A 23,343-nucleotide genomic window follows, 5' to 3' on the forward strand; every position below is an offset into this window, starting at 1 on the left:
ATTTTATGAATGATGCCATAGAAATCATCATAACAACCCTCTGTTAGGCCCTTCACATACACACCACAATTTGATGTTTTCTTTTCTTTAGACCATTCATGTGTATGGAATTTGTAACCATTGGTGAAGTAAGTGTGCCATTCTTTGACACATCTCATTGGCCAATTCGACAGATGTCTTAACTCTTGAACCGTGGGAGTTAATGCCTGATTAAAAACCTACAAAGGTACTAACAAAATTATAAAAGCAAGAGTCACGTTAACCTTGGTCTAAATGTAGGAAAAAGTACGGACCTGATTTCTAAACCAATGGGGAAACTCTGAGTGTATTCTAGCAGAAGTATTTCCTTCTGCGACTTGCTCAGCCACAACAAATGAGCTGGTACAAATGAAATTCATTGGTGTATAATAATTGAACCCATTTGAAAGACAATGTAAATGGATGATGACATACTCAAGGTATGGCTTTACTTCACTACAATTGATTAAGACATGGACATGAGCAGAGTTGAATTCATCATCAGTTAACCAATGAGTGAATTCTTTCCCTGCGTGACGGCCTGATTGTCGGAACACTGATAATGCACCTTCACGTGGTTCAACTTGCCATTGCATTTCATTTCTGACATGAGTGGGGGACAACATAAAGTTTTTGAAATAATGTGAACAAAAATACGTTGTCTCTCTGTGCAAGTAAGCTGCACAAATTGAGCCTTCTACTCTAGCTTTATTTTTAACTGAACGTTTGGATTCTCCCATAAACCTTTCAAATGGATACATCCACCTGTACTGCACAGGTCCCCCAAGCCAAGCTTCATATGCAAGATGAATTGGAATATGCTCCATTGAATCAAAGAATGTAGGAGGGAATATTCTTTCTAATTTGCAGAGAATAATTGGGATATTTTCATCCATCTTTTTAAGGGAATTCTCCTTTAGTGTTGTGCAACACAAATCTTTAAAGAAGTTACTGATCTCTATTAGTGGATTTAACACGTGCATTGGCAAACAACTGAACGCAAGAGGGATTAAAATCTCCATGAATACATGACAATCATGACTCTTCAACCCTTGAATAGTACCGTTCTGAACATTGGCACATCTGGACAAGTTAGAAGCATATCCATCTGGCATTCTAAGCTCCTTGATCCATCCACACACTATTCTTGCCTCGTCTTTTGAAATCGTGTAATTTGCTTTTGGTTTAAATAATCGGTCGTTACCTTGCGCCTTTAACTCTAAGTCTTTTCGTCCACAATACAAAGGTAAATCTTTTCTTGCTTTCTCATTATCTTTTGTTTTACCTATAACATTCATAACTGTGTTGAAGACATTGTCAAAGAAATTCTTTTCTGTGTGCATGACATCGAGGTTGTGTCTTAGCAAGTTGTCTTTCCAATAGGGAAGTTCCCAGAATATGCTTCGTTTAGTCCAATTATGCCATTCTCCAAACCCTTCTATCCTATTCTGACCAGATTCAGTGACTTTTGGATAGTCTTTCACTCTTCTCCAAACGTGTGATCCAGTGAACTTGGGTGGGGGCATATCCGTTTCAACTTGCCCTTTGCGAAATGCCTTTTTGTTTCTTCTAAAGGGGTGATCAATGGGCAAGAACCGTCGATGGCAGTCAAACCAACTGCTTTTCCGACCATAACTCAATTGGAATGACTTTGTATGTTCCATGCAATGTGGACAAGCTAATCGACCATGCGTGCTCCAATCAGATAACATCCCATACGCTGGGAAGTCATTAATAGTCCACATCAAGGCTGCCCTCATAAGGAAATTTTGCTTCCTTGAAACGTCATACGTCCAAACACCATTCCATAACTTCTTCAAATCATCAATCAAAGGCTCCAAATAAACATCAATCAATGATTTGGGATTAGATGGACCTGGTATTATACACGATAGAAACATGTAATGCTTTGTCATACACATCTCAGGTGGTAGATTGTATGGGGTAACTATCACGGGCCAGCATGAATATGGTGATGCAGACGCCTGAATGTACGGAGTAAACCCATCAGAGCATAGACCAAGTCTAATGTTACGTGGTTCGCTAGCAAAGGATGAATGTTTACGATTGAAGTGCTTCCAAGCTTCACCATCAGAAGGATGACGCAAAAATCCTGGAGTTTTGACACCATCATGCCATGTCATGTGTTGTGATGTTTCCATTGAAGTAAACAATCTTTGTAATCTTGGAATTATAGGCAAGTAGAACATGGACTTTATTGGAATTGGTTTTTTTTGCCTCCGTCCAGCATGCATTGTATGATATCGAGGTGAGCCACAAAACTTGCATTCAACCAACAATGCATCATTTTTGCCACTGTCATTGTCATAGAATAACATACATGCATTAAGACAACAATCAATCTTCTTGACATCCAATCCCAATTTTGAAACACATTTTTTGGCTTGGTAATAATTCTTCGGCATGAAATTGTTTGGTGGTGTCAAATCTAACATCAATTTTGTATAGAAGTCCACTGCTTCAATGGGAACGTTCCAATTAGATTTGCCAGCCATGAGTCTAATGCACACTGACAATTTTGACTCAGATGAACCTTCAAATACAGGTAGATTTGCCTCTGTAAGTAAATTGTAAAACCTCTGCGTCGTTTCATTTGGAGGCTCTTCATCGTGACTATCGTCTGCTTCTTCAGCATGGTGACGAAGAGCATTGTCGACCATCTCTTGCATATAGGCAAATTGATCTATCTCAGATGTATGTACAACAGTATTCGAACCTGATGCAAGCCGTTTTACAGCTGCAGTGGAGGTCGAAGGAATTTCTTCACCATGAAATGTCCAGACCGTGTAATTAGGCATGAACCCTTTTTGGTAAAGGTGAACTTTGACGACTTCATCTTTCAAAGTCCTTGTACATTCGCACTTGATGCATGGACATCGAATCCCTCCATCAAGGGCATAATATTGACATCGTCGGGCCGTCTCCACGAACTCTTCAACTCCGATGACAAAAGATTCCTTCAAACCTCTCCTCCCACTATAACAACGGTCGTACATCCATCCACGATGGTTGGGAAAATGGGCCATGTTCTGTGACAAGCCAAACAAATAAAAACTTAGCCAAAACAGCAACACTTCATGTGACATAAGTAATAAACCTATTACTACTCAAGTCAAACATGGAAGGCAAATTGAACACTATTGTCATAGGCATTCAATAAGGGCATGCAAAGAGAAGTCCTCAGTATTGAAATGCCTTAGACATACTAAGGGGCTGTGTATTAAAGTTGGAGGAGACAACTTATTACTACTGAAGTTCTCTTGTCTAGAGTACTTCCAAATATTTTGTAGGTTCTAAGTGTTTACGATATTTTCACCCTTCTCATTGCAGTGAGAATGTGTGTAGTGACCATAGGATTTTAAATGACTACTTAACTTAATCAAGTTGTAGCCTAATAAATGAAAGACAATATACATGAACATACAATATAGACATCAACATAATTTAGGCAATCAAATATCTATAAAAGCATGGATGTATAATACATATTAACATAATTTAGGCAATCAAATAGCTATAAAAGTATCCTTCAGACAATCACATTAGTTAAAATACTCAAACTTTTTTATGTTCTAAATACTCAAACTTTGAGTTTGAGGTAATTCTTTGCTTTTGACAAGTTTCCTACCTTCATTCCACTAGTTTAGACATGGTAGGATGTTCACATTACTTAAAATAAGTGTACATTAGGTATGGTTGCAAAATCTTACCTTTTAAGCACACATTTATAGCTTCCAACTACTAAATCCATGCATTTGTATTGTTGGGATGTGCCCTCATTTCTATCTTTCTTTTATGTTTAAAAACTTGTGTAGATAGTTGTTTTACTGTTTTGGTTACTACTTTAATACACTATGCATTATGACCACTTTTAGTGTATTATACTAACTAGTTTTAGGTTCTAGGGTGTCATATTTTGAGTTCTAAGTTGTTTTTGTAGTGTGACTTTCTAATTAGCATTGTTTTACCATCCTAAACTTGTTAGGACAGTTTGTTTGAAGTTTGTTAGGCTACTTTAGTGCAGTCATCAAAATTTGACCATTCTAGTGCATTTCTAGTAGACCTTTTGAGGTTTTAGTAGTGATTTCAAGAAAGTGTGTTAGGAATCAATTCTTGAGTCCATTCTTAGTCATTTCTAGGAAGTAACAACTTGTGTAGACGCTTTTAGGCGTCTTTTACAGATTGCACATCATCATTCTAAACTTGTTAGAACAGTGTCTTTGGAGTTTCTTAGGCTACTAGTATTATGTGTTTTTTGGTCAAACAATAAAACTTTATTTAAGTACTTGAAACTTGTTAGGATAACAACAATATTCATTCTTAGGTTAACTTAGGACAGTTTCGTTGTAGTTTCTTCTGCTACTTCACTATAGTTAGAAAAATTTTACCATTCTAGTGCATTCTAATTTAGTGTACTTTGGACCATGCTGTCCTTGTACAGTGAGTCTAATTTCTGTTTATGTCTACCTTGCTGCTGTTTTCCAGGTTGGTGTTGTGTAGTTAAACATTCTACACTCACTTTTAACATTGCCTACTTCATTCAATGTTATAAACTCAGTTTTGGTGGTGTGATGGAGTGATTTTTCTACAGTTTTGGCCATATCAAAGTCAAATTTCAAAGTCTACCATTTCTATGCTATGTCATAGTTTGAGCAAGTCTAAAGTGATCTTTAAAAGTTGCTAGCACAATTCAATTACTAATATAATGTTCTAAGTGCAAAATAGTATACTAAACCATCAATTGATTTCCCAAATATAATGTCACTCTTCTCCACCCTCGCCATAAGTCTCTCCACATACATGTTACCAAGAATAACACAACCCTCACTTTTTTTTTCTGCTGCTTTTGGCCGCCACCACTCCAGATTCCAACTCCCTCTCACCACTCTCTTAGGCCTATAAATTCCATCATAACGTTGCAGCAGCAACATTGAAAGTATTAAAGCCACTTAGAGGCTCTTTAAAGCAAGACAGAAGAAGATGAAGTAGCAACAGTAGTTGTCAGAGAATCTTACTGTTGCTTGTTTCTGACCAAATTATTAACCAAAGGGTTGCAGCAAATGGGTGGTGGCAGTGGTGATAGTGGAGATAGTGGTGATAGTGGTGATGGTGACCATAACAATTCTATTTCCATGGTTGTTAAGAACAAGAAGAATGGCTCTATTCGGTCCATTTTTATGCATGTTGATGGGCTGGACATGTTTCTCATGATTTTCGGATTGATTGGAGCCATTGGTGATGGCTTACGCACCCCTTTGGTGTTGTTTATCACCAGCAAAATGATGAATATTATTGGAAATTTTTCTGGTGGAATAGATAGCACTTTCCTCGACAGCATCAATAAGGTATTGTTTGTTTTATCTTCTTTTCTCTCACTACCAGTTCAACACACATGGAACAATATCAGAAAGTAGCTTAATTATTATTTCATCAACGAATTTATTACCTTTGTGATGCAGAATGCTCTGGTTTTGTTATACTTGGCTTGTGGGTCTTTTGTTGCTTGTTTTCTAGGTGAGTATGATTTTGGTTTTTACTTGACCAACTTCTATATCTTCATTTTTCATGATGCTAAGGCTTTAACATTGTGCTGCTTTTACTATGGGGGATTTCAGAGGGTTATTGTTGGACAAGAACCGGCGAAAGACAAGCTGCTAGAATGAGAGTGAGGTACCTCAAGGCAGTGTTGAGGCAAGAAGTCGCATACTTTGATTTGCATGTCAGTAGCACATCCGAGGTCATCACCAGTTTCTCTAATGACAGCCTCGTAATTTAGGATATTCTTAGTGAAAAGGTGTGCAGAAAAACCAAAACCAGTAACTTGTATTTTTCTTGACCTTTCAATTTTGATACTAAACAAAGTGTTTTACTTCACTGTCGTAAACAAAGTGTTTTACTACTTTAAGCTGATGTAACATGCTACTACTGTAAAAATTTTAATAAATTTTCATCTTAACAAGAATTCACAGATGATGTGGTTGAGATCTACTCATTTATGTCTTATGTGTGTGTGTGGTCACATCATTTGATTTAACAGTTTCTCCCAAATTTGAAAACTATAGGTTCAAAATTTTTTGATGAATGCCTCTATGTTTGTGGCGAGCTACATAGTGAGTTTTACATTATTATGGAGATTGACCCTTGTGGGGTTCCCTTTCGTGGTTCTACTTGTGATCCCTGGTTTTATGTATGGGAGGACACTAATGGGGTTGGCCAGCAAGATTAGAGAAGAATACGACAAGGCTGGTACAGTGGCAGAACAAGCAATATCTTCCATCAGAACAGTTTACTCCTTTGTGGGGGGAAAGCAAAACCATAGATGCTTTCTTTGATGCTCTACAAGGTTCAGTAAAGTTAGGACTCAGACAAGGCTTGGCAAAAGGCATAGCTATCGGAAGCAATGGTGTTGTGTTTGCTATATGGGCTTTCATATCATATATTTTAAATGGCAGCATTGTTTTTTTCCGGACTTGCAAGCTGTCATCATGAGGTTTTCAAATATTAATTATTTTTCTTCCCTCCCCAAATGGTCTTATTGGTGACAGGTTTGATGGTAAGAAGTTTGTGGACAGAAACACAGGAAAGAAGATATTAAACATGTTCCAACTACATAAAATAATCAAACCTTTGCTGGAAAACAAATACAGGTTTGATTACAATTATTAAAAATATGGAATATAGTATCTCAGACAAGAGTTATGATTAGGTGTTGATAAAATAAAGAAAAATTTGATGTTCCACTGAACCAGGCCCAATATGGAAAGGTGACACTATGACAGATTGGCCTAAGCCAATGTCTCCACTACGCAGACACACACCAAACATTCCCAATCTGTTACTCATAACTGTCATTCTTAATTCCAATTTTCATCTTCTCTCTTTCTTTTTACACCCATAATTCATAAACAAACCCTTCCAATTAGGTTTCACATATTACTTTATAAGGGGAACTTTGTATTTTACTTATATATTTATATTATGTTCCTCTTCCTCATCACGTACCAATCAACACAAAATCTTCTATCCACCTTTCCTTCTCAACACAATTCAAAAGTGATTTTCAAATCTTTGAAAATTGTCAATCAAGAAATAATATTCCAGTATATGATATCTCCAACTTGTTTTGAATAACAAATTTTGCATTCTAGTAAAAATTACATAAGATGGGTGTGAACGAAAATTTCAACAACAATCATGATCATCATGGGTGTGTGGATGACGATGAAATCCCACTTCCTGGATTTCGATTCCATCCCACAGATGAAGAGCTTGTTAGTTTCTATCTACAAAGGAAGCTTCACAACAAACCCATCAACATCGACCTCATCAACCAAATTGATATTTACAAATACGATCCTTGGGATCTTCCAAGTATGTTTTCTTGATCTTCTTCTGTTTCTCTTAAACTTTCTAGAAAAGTGTCTCATAATATCATGGAAGGCTTTTCATCTATATGTATGATATAATTATAAGCTTTGAGGCTTTCCTAGTAGATTCTTATATTATAAACTTCAACCAAATTTAATATTTAACATTGCTGATTTTGTCATGCCCTTCTTTTTGTTCATTGTGGGGATGGCCATTCCTCTGGCTCTCAAGGTTTGGCTCTCAAGGTTAGCTGCGAATGAGAAAATAGGTGGCTATGAATGCTTCAAGCGTTACTTTCTATGTTCCTTTTGTTTCTTCTTTTTGATTCAACCAGCCCTTTTTGATGCTTCCATTTCTCTCAGAGAATACCAAATAGACTTGTAGCTGTAAAAAAGGTTCTGCTTCGATCACTCAAACTCCTCTTCTGGGGATTGCTCTTGCAAGGTTCTGCTTCAATCACTCAATGATGAAGGTGGTTTCTCTCATGCTCCGGACAATCTAACATATGGTGTTGACATGAAACAGATAAGGTGGTGTGGCATCCTTCAGGTGATTTTTATAATTTTTTCCACCTAAAATTTTCTATTACAGTATATTTTAGCTGATAAGTCTGATACAAAAGGAATAATACTTGTTTTTGAACCATTATAGAGAATTGCTCTGGCATATTTGGTTGTGGCACTTGTGGAGATATTTTCAAGAAGTGCACAAGATAAAGATCTACCCACCCAACTCTCAATATTGAAGTTGTACTATTGGCATTGGTTAGTCCGTGAAAGTATGGTTCTGGTTAATGGCTAATGTTATATGCTTTTGAACATTTATTTGTTAATATTTCAGGCTAGTGGGGGCTTGCCTACTTGCTGTTTACTTGGCTTTACTTTATGGAATGTATGTTCCAGACTGCCAATTCACTGTCCATAATCCAGACAGCATATACAATGGAACAATAAACTACGGCTAAGGCTATTTAAACCTTCTCACTGGCATGCCAATGCCTTGCCCCTCATTTCAATTACAAAACAATAAACTTTCTCAATCAAACAACCACTGCTGCCACAAGAACATCATACACATTCCAGAAGAACATCATACACATTCCAGAACATTGTAACTCATAATGAATTTTTAAATGCACAACTTACCTCAACCAAGATAGCACTTGACGATGGCAACCTTTGTACAGCACGACACCGACACAAGCCCACAACGGCCCCTCCAACGAAATCCCTCAACCACGTTCCTTCAATCACATACTAACAAGTGAATGAAAAGTAGATGAAGGCAGCAACACTGTCTAGGCTTCAACAATATGAACATGAGAATGAAATTCTGTGGAACTTACCTCTACGGAGATAGCCCTTCACGAGCACGACAGCAACAGAAGCCCACTACGACCCCTCCAACAAAGTCCCTCAACAAACAGAACCAACACCCCTCAACATAGCGACCAACCCGCTTAAAAACCATAGCCCGAGACTCCCCAAACCACCGCGCACTGTGAACGAACCACGACCAAGGAGGCTAGTCACCACCGTGAACGACCACCACCAGTCACTAACCGAGAAAGTGGGGAGCGTCAAAATATGGAGGGAAGGGTGTGAAGAAACAGAGGCAAGTCTGTGAAGAAAGCCACGACAGAGACGAAAGCGTGCAAGTGAATAAAATCAAATTGGGGAACGAAAACCCCAAATTGAGACTTAAATGACCGCGAACCTTACCGACGGCTTAAAAGCCTTCGGTAATTATCTCAATACCGAGGGCTTAAAGGCCTTCGGTAATATGCCGTCTGTAATTTGCAATTTTCCAGTAGTGAACGTTAAACAATTAAGGTTTGCATTAATGACCATTAAGAGGTAAATTAATTTAGATTCCTTTAAACTCTATAAATAAGGGTTTAGGTTTGAGGTAAAGACAGATTCAACTCATACTACAATACTCTCTATTTACGTCCTATTAGGACTTCAATATTTAACTGTGACAAACAGTTCATAAAACCGCTCCTAACTTGAGCGTCGGAGTGCCTTTTGCAGGTACCTCCCCTCTTTTACAACTGAGCGGTCAAGATTGAAGTTCACCGAGCGGGCAATATTGAAGGTGTCCGATCGGTCCAAACTAGAAGCAGACAAGCGAAGCGCACCAGTCGAAGGTTAGTGTCTCGGTCTCACAATTCACACAGAAACAATTTTAATTAATTAATTAAATTCAATAAGAGTATTATATTTAATGAGAAGACACAAATTATCATTACTTGTCTTAATCAAAACCACTGTAGTGAAACCCTTTTATATTATTTACAGTGGGGTGAATAAGTTGTCATCTTCGGCCACACATTTTGCTTTTAAAAGTAAAAGAACATCCATTTTTCACCTTTTGCAAATCATGGGTAGCCCATCATGCAGTACTTTTGCTTTTTAATGCTAAAAGTGGTCTCTAACTAAAAATTAGAGGAAACTAAAGACAAGAAAAGGAGAGAGAGGAAGGGAGAAAAAAGCGATCGACATTGATACTAAAACATAAAAATGATATCTTGTATATAGTGAAGGCCCCAACGTAGTACAAATGAAAATCAATGTGTCTATAGGGCACCACAGAAAAACAACATAAAAGTCCACGAAACCTTTGTCCAGGAGAAAAGTCCCTTACCACATAACCATAATATATACACCACATATATTGTCAACAGGTAATCAAGAAAAATCTATTTCCCAAACCAAACTAATTAAGCGGGCGAACAGTGTCCGCCACAGCTCTCACCGCCACCGCCACCGCCGCAATCACCACTATTTCTAGAACCCTACTTCCATTCTACAATGAGAAATCACTTTTCAACATTAACACATTTCTTATTATTGCTTAAAATCCATTAGAAATCACAAAAACCTGTGAAATTTTTGCGGTTTCCAACAAACTTTATAACGATAATAAAGAAGGCATTGTTTTAGCAGTGATGAAAGTAAAAGTATAGAGAATGCATTACTTTAGTCTGATATAGGTTTTGTGTCTAAGTATTATATATAATAGTAAGAATATAAAAAGAGGTGGTAGCATGGATCACCAGATTGAATCAGTGTAGGTGGTGTGGTCGACGAGCATGTCCATGTCGATATCAAAAATAGGTTTGGGTTGTTGTGAGTGAATGATCTTGGAAGATGGAGAAGCAGTGTTGGTAGGGCTAGTGGGGCTGTAGAGAGATGCATTCTGACGCACTCTGAGATGCACTGCTTCGGCTTGAGCCACTGCCAATTGGGTCTGCAACACATCAATCTGTTGCTGAAGAGATGAAATGGCCCCCACACACCCATACACTGGGTCCCTCACTCTTGCATTTGCCTCATACACCATGCTGCTCACTGCATCTCCTCTCTGATGCTCTGGTAGCTCCTGTAACAATTAAATAACTGATGAAGAAAAAGTTTCTGATATAACATTAATGTCACTTTCACTCGTTACTTTTGTAACCGTTTCATCATATGCTTCAACAGTACTACTACTTTCACCTTTTTTTTATCTCATTTTTTTTTCATATTGCATCACCTGTATTATATTAATCTCTGTCCTTTTTTGGACTTTTTCTGGATACTTTTTAAGACGTTCAATTTATCTTCTGCGTTAAACTTTTTAACAAAAGCATCCTTAATTACTTAACAATTCTTTTCTAGTCAGTATACTATCCTTTCACTAGGTTTCATTTATTCGTATATAATATAAAAAGTCGTTGCTGAAGAGAAGGGACACGAAGAAGATCAAGAGAAAAAGGTTCTTCAAATTTTAAATATATATATTTTTTAAATTTCTCAAGTTTAACTGAGTACTTAGAAGGACCCTCTCTCTCTATAGGACTAGAGAAGAAAGAGGGTATATTATTATTATTATTATTATTATTATTATTATTATTATTATTATTATTTTTGAACTAGTTAATGAAATTGTTTTAGCAATAAAAGCATCTTAAAGGATCCGATAAGTTACAATATTTGATGTTTGACAACGAAATGAGTAATTTTATTGAATGGATATGATTAAAAAATTTATGACAAAAGCAGGTTCACGTGGTGCAGAAGCAGGATGTTAGTTCAATAATTTGTTTTTCTTTTGGTTTGTGACAAGAGAAGGTGAAGTGGAGTTTGGATTCTTAAACGTAGTTTCACACAATCACGCACGTACGTTGCTTGTTAAGTTTCGCTTTGTGTTGTGCTTGACCCTGACTTTTGGTGACAAAACCACGTTTTGAAGCTCCTATTGGGTGGCCCAAGATACGATCCATGAAGAAAGAGATACAATATTTTAGTTTCTCAAAAATCTAAATAAATATAAGGCTACGCATAAACTTTTTCAAAGGATATTTTTTATTTATTTATTTTCATTTGTCCTATTCTTTTTTATTTTTAACGAACACATGGCAGACCAAAAGATGAGACTGACCTAATATTGAAATACGAATGAATGGAAAAGCAGACAAAGGGATTAGGACGTGAGACGTGAGATGTGAGGTTTGAAGGCGCCGAATGCCTAATCTTCTCCACCTTTTCTAATTTTTCAAGGGCTACTTAGAAAAAAAAAAGTATCAATTCGTGGTTTTTCACAATCACTTCTCTCCAAAGCTTAATTCAACGTACCAATAATTCTATATTATATTTTCCACACACCGATACATACAACTTTGTCTAATGCATACAAATAAATTAAGCTAGTATTATTTTCAAACTTTTTCACACCAAATCATTTTCGTATATCATATTACGGAATTTCTATATGCTATAGTTCCACAACCATGGAAAATAATCGGCAGAAGATAGAAACATGCCATAAACAAATGTACTAGCTACCATGTATATATATAACGTAAATAGTTTAAAGTAAGAAGAAAAGACAGAAGCATGTTAAAGCTTACAAGAAAATAATGTGAAAGATTGAGCAATGGTCAAGGAAAGCGTCGCACTAGTCTGCAAGGTTGTCGATCTTTATACCAAAAACAGACACCATAAATTCGTTAAGAAAGTCTGCAGTCTTTGAACCTAATAGAGTTCATATGCTTGAAAGGTGGTTGAGAAAGAGAAAAAAAAAACTGTTTTTTGAGTTATTTACGTTATTATTTTTTCATTTTATTGAATACTAATTTTGTTCAGAAACTTGACTTATGAATTTCAATATTTCTTAGTTACATGTTATTCACAAAAAGAATTGAAAGAAAAAAGTAAAAAGCGACCTAGGAAACAAGATCATAGTTGGTGAAAAGTAAAATGTTGAGATGCATGTAAGATAATAAGGAGAATCCTGAAGGAATGAAGCATTTAATATAAGAGAGGAAAGAACCTGAAGCATCTTATTGACATTGCTGGCACCAAAGACTCTGTGAACATTGGCAAACTTGTGGGGTTCATCAGCAGGAAAATAAGGAGCAAAAACACAATCCTGAGCACACCTTCTCCTAAGGAGCTTGCATGCAGCACAGGGTGAGGGTGCACCCTGCTTCCTACCACCATCTTTCATGTTTCCCTTCTTCTGAAACTTCTAAAAGGACATGAGAATGGTAGAGCAACAAAAGAAGGATTTATAGTTGAAAATAAAGTAAATAAAAGGAAGAAAAGACAGAGGGCGTGTGTGTGTGTGTGTGAGAGAGAGAGAAAGCAAGAGAGGGTGGTGGGGTTAGGGAATGAAGGAGGCCTGCATTATATAATAATTAAGAAAAAAAAGAAAAGAAAAAGAGCAGCAGAGTTGTGCATTACTCTATGTAGAATTCATGTGGGTCCAATTAATTAACACATAAGATTAAATTAATCACCTTTGGTTGTTCTTCACATTTTCATCCATGTTTCGTTGGGTCCCCAACATCTTCTTGTCCCGTACTGCTTCATGCGTGCGACTCGCAATTTATGTTATCAATGAGTAGGTCTCACTAGGGTTATTATTATAGTATCCTATCTATTTTAAATAATTCTATTTCATTAAAAATATGCATGGTTTATGGTTATACTATAAAATTTTAATATTGGAAGTGTTAAAATGGATTGATTGCTAGCTCAATTAAATTTGATTGCTTTTGACATGGCCTGTTTAGTTTGTCTGCATTTCTAATGGGTTTATGTATGCTAGGTTAGTCGACAGTCCTTTTTAGATATATTTACTTTTAACAATAATTATTATATTTTGGTTTAATTAAGTTTTTGTACCTAACGTTTACAATTATTTTAGTTTTGCTACTTAAACTTTTGTTGTTAGTTTAATCCTTGACAACTTTTTTAAAATCATCCTTCTTATTAATTTGACGTCAAAGTTAAATTTAGTTGTATTTTGTAATATCATGTACATAAAGTTATATATTTATTGAAAATAAAATAAAAAAGTAACATTTATAGGGATTAAAAGAAAACAAACACTTTTTTAAAATGAAAATAAAAGAAATAATATATATATATATATATATATATATATATATATATATATATATATATATATATATATATATATATATATATATATATATATATATCATAAATAACATCTCTACAACCACTAAAAGAACTGAAATAATTGATGGTCAATATCTATCGAAAATAATAAAAATTCGTTGATAATCATTGTTTTTCGATAAATTACAAATAGATTAAAATCTGTCGATAAAAATATTGTAGGTAAAATTTATCGATCGATATCGTCCATCAATAATTATCGACGAATATATATTTTTGTAATTACATATGGATGTATCCTATCAAAGGATGAATCCATCAATAATTACATGAATAGTGTGGGTGATTACTGACGAATTTATCCATCGATAAATTATGTCGATAAATGACATGGTAGTTTCTAATGTATTGGATTTATTTCCTACTTACCACACAAACATCCTGGACATAAACAAAGGCAATACAAATTGGAAAAACCAACCAAACAATAAAATCCAAACAAACATTAATACAATATCAGACAAACATCACAAACATGTTTATAAGGCAATTTAGACAACCATAAAATTTTTAAAAGTATGTCTATAAGTAACAAAGTCCTAATAAACTACGTATCCATCATAATTTTCTTCTTCTTTAGGGTTTTATTGCTGCTGTTGGAATTGTAGCTGGAGTGGGGTGGGGTGGGCTTTTACTGAGTTGTTGATGGGACGATATTGGGTTAGACTAAGGCTGTTGAAGACAACTCTGTGCTTCCAGAGACAAGAATCTCATGACCATATTTTGCAAAGTGGCAAACTTGCGACTCAAATCATCATAAGCCTAATCACGTGCTTCTAGTCGTTGCATGAGGTGGATACCAACCTCTTTAGCACTGTTGGAAGAAGATGGTTGGTGCTTGAGAGTGCCTCTTTTAGTAGTGTGATTTGAGTAAGTTGTCCTATCCCATATAGTCATTCTTTATTTTTTTCACTGACAACGTTAACCTAGCACAGTGTCCTAATGATGTCATCCTCATCATTATGCTCTTTTGATGCATCAAGACATGACCATTGCTCAAATATAACTTATGAGAGTCAACTTGAAAATTCTTCCTATTAAAAAGTTAGTTAAATAATAGTAAAAGTTTATAGTTTATAGCAAATAATAGTAAAAGTGTTGTGTCTTGTGTGACCTTTCAACAATAAACTGGATAGATCTCTTTTGAAGAAGAGTTTGTTGAAATACCTCATCAACATGCACAACTCGTCCTATATCTCGTACCTGCAACAAAATATGATGTTATATATACATGAATTTGAAAAGACATAAGTGTTGGATTTAGGGATGACAACAGGTTGTGTCGGGTATAGATAGTGTCTACCTACAACCTGACCTGAAAATGAAAACTTTGTGCGTTTCAAAAAAATTCGCAGATATTTTAAATCTCGTGGCCACCCAAGAATACCTGCAAATATTAAAAAAATATTATTTTATACATTTTTAAAATAAATATATATATATATATATATATATATATATATATATATATAAATGAAATAAAATATAAACTAAAATTTAATTTTAATTAAATTTAATCCCAAAATATATAAATTAATTTGATTTTAAATTAAATTAAATTAAATAAAATGTAAATTAAGTTATTATTTTTATTATTTGCTGGTAACGGGTACTCGCGGGTCGGGTAGTATAATACTCGCACCGAACCCGTTTATAAGCGAGTATCAAAATATTCGCTACCCGCAACTCGCAGCTAGTAAATATCTATGGGTAGCAGCTACCCGACGTGGATTTTATCTGCGAATATCTGCGGACACAAATTTTTTTGGCACCCCTAGTTGGATTAATATGATAACAAAAGGAATAAAAGTTTATACCATACAAGTGTCATGCTCATAAGTGGTAATGGAATTGTAACACATTTATTACTATAATCGAGAGAATTTCAATGTACTAACAATGGAGTTCTAGATATGCTCCCCAATCCTATAAGGGCGTTCTCTTGTAGTTATAACATCTCTAAACATCTCAAATAGTTATGAGATGCTTTGTTGGGGAATTTTTTTTGAATTTGAGCTTCATGCTCAAGTCTTTCCTGAACTTTCATCGTAACAATAAATCAAGTTCAATAAATCAAGTTCAAATCATCTTGATGACACAATATGCATGGTATTTAAAGTATACCATCAATTAACTTTATTTTGCATTTGACTTAACATACATGAATAAACAATAAGAATAAGTTTGATGAATTTTTACCTTAAATCGTTGCTGGAATGGATATTTGTCTTTTGGAGGTATTTCTCCCCATGATTGCTAAGGCTTTAGAAATTGTTGCTTAATAGACCTTGTGATGGCCTGAGAAGCAACTCTAGAAAGAAGAAACCTAAAGATGAATACAAAAAGAGTCATCAAAATTAAGCAAGGTAAAACAAGTCATCTAAATACAAATTTTGAAGATGATTGGTTATTACCCTCAATCATAAGGTTCAATCATTTATTAATCATGAAGAGGATGATCAATTACATCAACAACTGAATCAGGAGCATTTAATGGATTAAAAATATTAGTAGATGAGGAAGGTATATAAGGAATGTGTAAAGGTGTGGTTATGGATACAAATGGTGTAGGAACCACAGGAGGGTGTGGTGTGGGTACCAAAGCAGGGATGATGCCTGAACTGTTGCAATACGTGATGACCAAACGTCAAGTGGAGTAGGGGTAGATGTGGATGGTATTGCTTGAGGAACCCTTAAAATATAGTGTGGCTACCTTCTTGAGCTAGATCTTGTGTGTCTATCCTTGAACATTGTGTCTCTTTTCTTTTCCACATTGAGTGAAGTTTTCTTGAGATGAATGAGAGTTCCTCTTCCTCGTTTTCATCCATAGAGTTTTGTTCATCATCAGACTCTTCTAAGGATTCATCTGTTCTGAGAGCCATTGTAGTTGTCTTTTTGGTGGCCTTAAGAGTGATGCTTTTCTCTTTTTTTTGCCATCTTGTTGAAGTTCAAGCTTATGCACCTTTAAAATTCTGATCAACTCTTCTAAACTCATGCCATCGAGATTTTTTAAAGTTCTGAGAGCGGTAACCTGTGGTTTCCATTGTCTAGGATGACTGTGTAGGATTTTGTCAATGTGGTCAAAGTTGTCGTAGGATTTTCTTAGGAACTTGAGCTCATTGAGGATTGTTTGGAATCTACTAAACATGCTCTAAATGTTTTGATTTTCTAGCACGGTGAACAATTCATATTGTTTTGTCAATAAACTGAGTTTGTTTCTTTTTACCTTACTTGATCCCTCGTATGTGGGGTGTCCCACATTTTATTTTCTCCTTGATAAGTGTGAACCTTTCGATATTCCTCCTCAGAGAGAGCACACATCAATGAGTTACAAGCCTTGGAGTTTAGTAGGTACCATTTTTCTGTTTGTCAGTCTATTTTCTTTTTGCAAGCGACTCTCCTTCATCCAGAGGTACATATAGTTGCCTTTCTCGACGACATCCCACATAACAATGTGATAAAATTCAAAGAATGCGATCATTCTTTGTTTCTAGTAGTCGAACTTCTCTCCTTTGAATAGAGGAGGACAATTGACAGTGTAGCCCTTGTTTTCCATGTCTTAGAGGATCATTTTCTTGAGTCCTGTCAAGAACTAACCTTACGAGGTTAGCTCTAATACCAACTGAAGTACCTGGAAAATACTATAAGGGGGATTGAATAGTGTTATAGGAGAGTTCCACTATAATCTTCAACAAGATTACAACTGAGTATTTGTATCATTCTTGGTATCACCTAGTCAATCCCAATAAAAAATATAGTAATTAGTGTAAGATAATATTGAGATTTTCGTGTTTTGTTTGTGTATGTGTTGGTTATGACATAATTGTTGTTATTTTCTTCATTTTATAGGAAAACTAGAAACAAACAAAACTAGAACCTGAATCTTAAACATAAAAATTATAGGAAAACACTTAGGTCCTAGGAAATAGAAAAACATTTAGGCTAGAATAACGAGACACTTGACTAGACGATTTCTTGTCTAAAAGTTTCTGAGAGAGAATTGAGCTAAATGTTGAATGCTCCAAATACCTGAATTAGGTATTTGACTTCTCTTGAAAACGAAATAGGTTAAGACAATGCCTTTAGCTAAAACAACTAAAAGAAACTATTAAAACACATAAGAAAGCCTAAGCAAGCTAAACACTATCTGTTTACAAAGAGACAAAAACAAAAGAAGTGTTTACTTGAATCAAGTTGATACCATAAAAAAAATAGACACGTCATCTTATGATGAAGCATCTATACGATTGATATCTTTAAATCAAAAGAGCTTAATTATAAAATGCTACCTAATGGTACGAAATCAAAAAAACACTTTGTTTTTTTGAGCGAGCATTAAAGAGCATTAAATGACATTAAATGATTAATGTTCAAAAGCAACAAAAGTGATAAGAAAATTTAAATCTATTGCATGCATAATTTACTCTAATTTTGCAGATAAGCTATTCTACATAGATTCATAGTGCTACAGATCAAATATCAAATGTGGATGTTAAAGACAAAAGAGATAATCATGGAATGTTCCTCTCTTGAAAAAATTTGAGTATATGTACAAAAATCATTCTAGAAATCTGAAAAATCTTGTTCTCTTTGAAAATGACTCTGTTGTTGTTATTCATGATCATTTTTCAGAAGTTTGGAGTTGTGATTTCTCTTTGTGAAAGAATCTTTGGGAGACCAATGAACCACTCTAGGGTTGCTCCTTAATAGTTGTAGCAAAGGTCTTCAACATGGCGACATCGTTAATTGAGTACAAACTAACTTGTGTAACATAGATTGCATCATGCTCGTTTGAATCAATGTTGTCATCATAATAGTCCAAAGCTAATGACTTCCATTGCTTAAGAAGGAAGGTGTCAGTCATGCCAACTATGAAAGGATGACGACACTTCTCTCCAACTACCATAAAGTAGTGAGACTTAGGGGTGAGGTGACACTCACTCTTGGCCTCGTTCCCTTGGATTGAGAAGGTGTGAGGGGTCCTCTACACCAAGACAACAATTTCAACAACTTCCTTGTCCTTTTCCTTTCTAATTGTGGCCTCGACCTCAATACTCCTCCTCAACACGATGTTCTCTTCTTTCAATGCCTCCGTCTCTTACACACTCCTCTTTTTAAATTTCATGTACTCTTATTGCATCTTGGCTTAAGCTTTCAAGATCACAACTATACTGGCCGAGGAGGGTCCCACATCCTTCTCTCCAACTACTTTACTTCTAGTGGACACCATACTTAATCTCTTCTTCAAATCGAACTTTTCTTCAAAGAATACTTTTTGACCCTATGGTGGACGTCAATTGTTCTTACAAAGCTAAAGAGGTACCCTGTAAAGATAACTTCAACTTCACGGACTCATTCAACCTTCACTTTGTCAACTTCTTCCTTCTTCCTCTTAGTACTCATCCTACATAAAATATATGGCGGTCATGCCTGCATAAGATTATTTGACACTCAAGTTAGCTATATATGTGTCAATGAAAAAATCACAATTAATGAGTAAAAGTCAAACCTTGATTATTATTGTATTTATAACATGATTTAATACTTGTTGCCCTTATCTAAATGGGTCTGGATGTGGGCCCTTATCTAAATGGGCCTAGTGGCCCAATGATCCATTTACCTGAAGTGATGATTAGCCAGTTTTGGCTAAGTTATACAATATGTGATTCATCATTATCTTCGGTAGGTGGTACAAAACAATGGAAGAAAGCATGTGGCTCCCAACAAATGGCAATTAGATATCACTAAACAACACCAGGTTCTACAGGTAGCACATAGCTCTAGGCAAGAGGCATACATCCATTACTAGGAAACGCGACATTCGACATGCTAGACTTTCAACATATGACACATACAGTATATATCATTTGGTCTTTAGTTCTCAAGCTTCGACAAACAAACATTAACCTTTGATGAATAGTTCTCAACTTTCGATAGTCAGCTATTAATCTTTACTGGGTAATACTGAGTCAATTATTAATTCTTAGTATGTAGTACTCAACTTACAACCAGCATATATTAACCCTTAGTAAGTAGTATTTAATTAGTAACATTTAGTTTTTAACATATAACATCCAAAATGTGTTGAACACTAAGTTATCATGAGAAGAAATTAATATTAACAAGGTCGACATATATTTGATTGTATAGAGTACTTTATATTTAATAAATTTTTCATTTAAGAAAAAAAAACTTCACTAAGAATATTTTAATAATATTTTATTTTAATTTTTTAACCCTTAAGTGTGGTGGAACTTATACATGACGGGTAATTTCGTTACGATCACATGATCAGATATATCGTTTTCGAAATTTTAACAGTTGTTATTGATAATTAAGAATGATGTAACTGTTTTATATAATTATCAATAAAAAAAGTCATGTTTGAGGCCGTGATACACAAATTGAGTTTTTTTCTATATGAATAAAAAAAATAATTATAAACAGTTGAAGCCGTTGGTACGAACTATCAAGTGAGCAAAACGAGGTAACTTTAGCATGCTTACAGTTTCTTAATTGAATTTGGTAGAAATAACTATTCATTTAACATAGACTCTGAATAGATATAGTACCAGTGAGTCAAAGTTTTCTCAAGAAAAGAAAAGGATATTGGAGATACTTTTTCTCAAATAGAAGAAGATTCCAGAGTATTATTTTAATCTTAAATATTAAAACCAGAATAGTTTATATGTATAATTGTTCTTGGTTTTAAGATGGTTTTTTAAGATGGTTTTTTCAAGAATGAAATCTGAACTTTAAAACACTGTTGAGTTGGTTCAATTTCTTACTATAAAACACAGTGGAATGAATAGAATAATTGCAGGCCAAAAAGACTTCATAGGCAGGTGAGTTAGGTAGAGTAATGATATTTTATTTTTATTTTTATTTTTATTTTTATTTTCTTTTCGCAACTGTCAAACCATAACCAACCCGCCGTCTAAGACAACGTGATTAGGTGCACTTATACGGTCAATGTAGTGGAGGCGCATGAACATGGAAATATTATTAGGTATTTTGAAACTAGGATTTTAGGATTTTTCATCATTCTTTCTCTTATTAACATACTCTGTTTTTTTTTTTAATTTATGTAATAAGGCTAAAGTGATTTCCCAATCAGTGATGTTTTTCTTGTTTATTTGATATGTTTAAATTTTAATCAACCGATACACTTTTTAAAGATTAAGTTTTGAATAAGTTAGTAAAAATTTCATTTTATAAAATTAATCTTTAAATATGATATACATGAATTAAAATTTATTCTAAAAATATTTATTGTATTGTGTATTACCAAAAAGATTTATAATTTATTAAACATATCTGTGATCTATTATTAAATCATTATATTGCATATATGCATATAATTATTAATTGTAGATTTAAAAGGAGAATTGTTCTTGGACCGTTAGGGAGGCAAGAAACTACCAATATCTTTAGGTTGGTTGGTTTGTTGAGAAGTGAGATTTGACTAAAGAAGCAACCCACAAAGATTTTAAACTTGGAAACACAAATGAGGTTCGATGCAAAGGGACCCATTTTCCAAAAATACCATTCCCTATGCCAAATACTGTATATATAGGATCGACACTAATTTAATAAAATAGACAAACAATTAGGTCTTAGAATTTTGTTGACAAACTTCAATTCCATACTGTATACGCATAAAATAATTTATTAGATAAAAACAAAATTCACTTCAACAATATTATCCTTGAAACTTGTGTCTACTTCTTTTATACAATAATTAATACTCCTTCTATCCCTAATTATAATTAGGAAGAACTAAAATTTAGTGTTCTTATAGTAAAAGTTAATCAGTATTTTAGCCAAAAACAAACTAATATTATTCAAAGTGGTCTTTTTAAAACTAATAATAAAATTTTCTAAATGGAACAGCAGATATATGAGAAAAAACTATGTGCTGTTGACGTAAGAAAAGAAATTAATAGAAAATGTGAATGTAGACATTGATATAAAATAATGAATAATGTGTTATTATTTTTTTCTCTAAGCAAAACTCAATTATTTGCGTTGGTAACCTTGAGAACCTAGTGTGGACCTATCTCGAGGATACACCACCACCTATGCCCCTTGAAAAAAATAGCCTAAACTATTTCCTTAGATCAAATGTTAATCAATATTTCCTTTCTACCATTCAAAAATCTTATCCAAAATCTTGAGTTGGCGATGCTATCTTGATGGTGTTCTTATTTTTGCAGCTATATTAAAATTTAGATTTTTTTTATTCACATTTGTTGTATTTTTTTAGTAAATCTTCTTCTTACGTACCAAATACTTTTAGCTAACATTGCTGATTATTATCTTTAGAATATGCAAAGGGTCTTATTTGTTTCTAAAGCAAGAGTACCACAACACAAGAAACATACAATACAAAAATTCAAACCAAAGTACCTCAAAACAAGTTAACAAACCCTTTAACCATATCCATTCCTTAGTTGCCTCTATCAATACTATGTACTCTACACTATTGTTGACAAGACCTTGATTAAAGAGTGCAATGGGTGTTGCTCAACCTCCAACTCTCCATTCTACTTTTATCCCTCTTTTCATCTCTTTATTTTTATTTTATCCTTAAGTAAAGTTTTTCTTTTAGGTTAATATTTTTTAACTCCAATCTCTTATGTGCGGCACACAATCTTTTTTTCCTCACGTTCTACTTCGTTGTTTTATTGTGCTCTTTTTCTTTTTGTTTTACGTTCATTCTTTGTCCTATCTTTTTTTCATTGTGGGGTAGGATTGTGGTGAGTGAGAGGTTGCTGGTGGGAGAAATTGTTACGAATTCATGTCGGTGGTGTTTGAAGGTCTCCGTAGTGCTTGAAGGTGCAAAGGGTGAAGATGTGCGTATAAGTACGTAGTCTACCCTAAATTAACCTTTAAATTAATGTGTAAAACCTTAAACGGATGTCAGCATCCATCGACGGATGTCAACATCCGTTTAAGGTAAAACGAATGTCTTCTCCCTGGTCAACAACGCCAAACGCCAGTAGGGAATTTCTAGACTCCACGCGGTGTGTGGCATTTGCTGGAATAGTATCTGCAGATGCAGGAATCCAATATACAAACATTAAATATTTTCGTTCTGCATGGTGATACCAAATAAACGAGAAAATACGTATTGTTTTGTTTTAGCATTGGAACTCTTTGAAGCCATCACACACTGCTAATACGTATTGTTTTGGAACTCACGTCTTTAATTCCCACTCCAAACAGTTATGGGATATTTTGTGAAGCCATCAATGCACTACTAATAGGGTGACAACTGAATAAGTGTACCAACCAGTATCCAATGATAAAATATAATTTAAACTAATAATTTGGATGAAAAAAAGAATTGCATCAAAGCAGAATAGAACAAATGTAGAAAAATCTTCATTTTATTTAAGTCAAAAAGGCTAATCCCTTAGGTGTCCCCTCTGCTAACCCTTTTATTTTTGGCAAACTCTTT

General features: G+C 34.6%; 3 protein-coding genes across 4 annotated transcripts; 1 reads left to right on the top strand and 2 right to left on the bottom strand.

Moving 5' to 3' along the window:
• Positions 1-44: 44 nt before the first annotated feature.
• Positions 45-9,059, bottom strand: LOC148193175 (uncharacterized). Its single transcript, XM_088098396.1, has 3 exons — positions 8,753-9,059; positions 8,553-8,650; positions 45-3,068 (listed from the first exon to the last, which is right to left on the bottom strand). Exon 3 carries the CDS (start codon positions 3,063-3,065, stop codon positions 270-272), a length of 2,796 nt encoding a protein of 931 aa, XP_087954522.1. The 5' UTR covers positions 3,066-3,068; positions 8,553-8,650; positions 8,753-9,059; the 3' UTR covers positions 45-269.
• On the top strand, positions 5,100-6,371 carry LOC148193176 (ABC transporter B family member 15-like). The gene is made up of 4 exons (XM_088099372.1): positions 5,100-5,384; positions 5,499-5,553; positions 5,655-5,806; positions 6,102-6,371. Exons 1-4 carry the CDS (start codon positions 5,100-5,102, stop codon positions 6,369-6,371), a joined length of 762 nt encoding a protein of 253 aa, XP_087955498.1.
• Positions 9,060-9,890: 831 nt separating the features above from the next.
• Positions 9,891-13,037, bottom strand: LOC124847068 (LOB domain-containing protein 4-like). 2 transcript variants are annotated; one of them, XM_047324465.2, is made up of 3 exons: positions 12,724-13,037; positions 11,575-11,646; positions 9,891-10,791 (listed from the first exon to the last, which is right to left on the bottom strand). In XM_047324465.2, exons 1-3 carry the CDS (start codon positions 12,898-12,900, stop codon positions 10,462-10,464), a joined length of 579 nt encoding a protein of 192 aa, XP_047180421.2. In that variant the 5' UTR covers positions 12,901-13,037; the 3' UTR covers positions 9,891-10,461. The 2 variants fall into 2 exon arrangements, with proteins under 2 accessions (XP_047180421.2, XP_047180422.2); XM_047324466.2 differs by lacking the exon at positions 11,575-11,646 and having other exon boundaries at positions 12,724-13,036.
• Positions 13,038-23,343: the final 10,306 nt, after the last annotated feature.

This window comes from Vigna umbellata, chromosome 9 (genome assembly GCF_029865625.1).
Source record: "Vigna umbellata cultivar VRB3 chromosome 9, Vumbellata_1.0, whole genome shotgun sequence".
NCBI lineage: Eukaryota > Viridiplantae > Streptophyta > Magnoliopsida > Fabales > Fabaceae > Vigna > Vigna umbellata.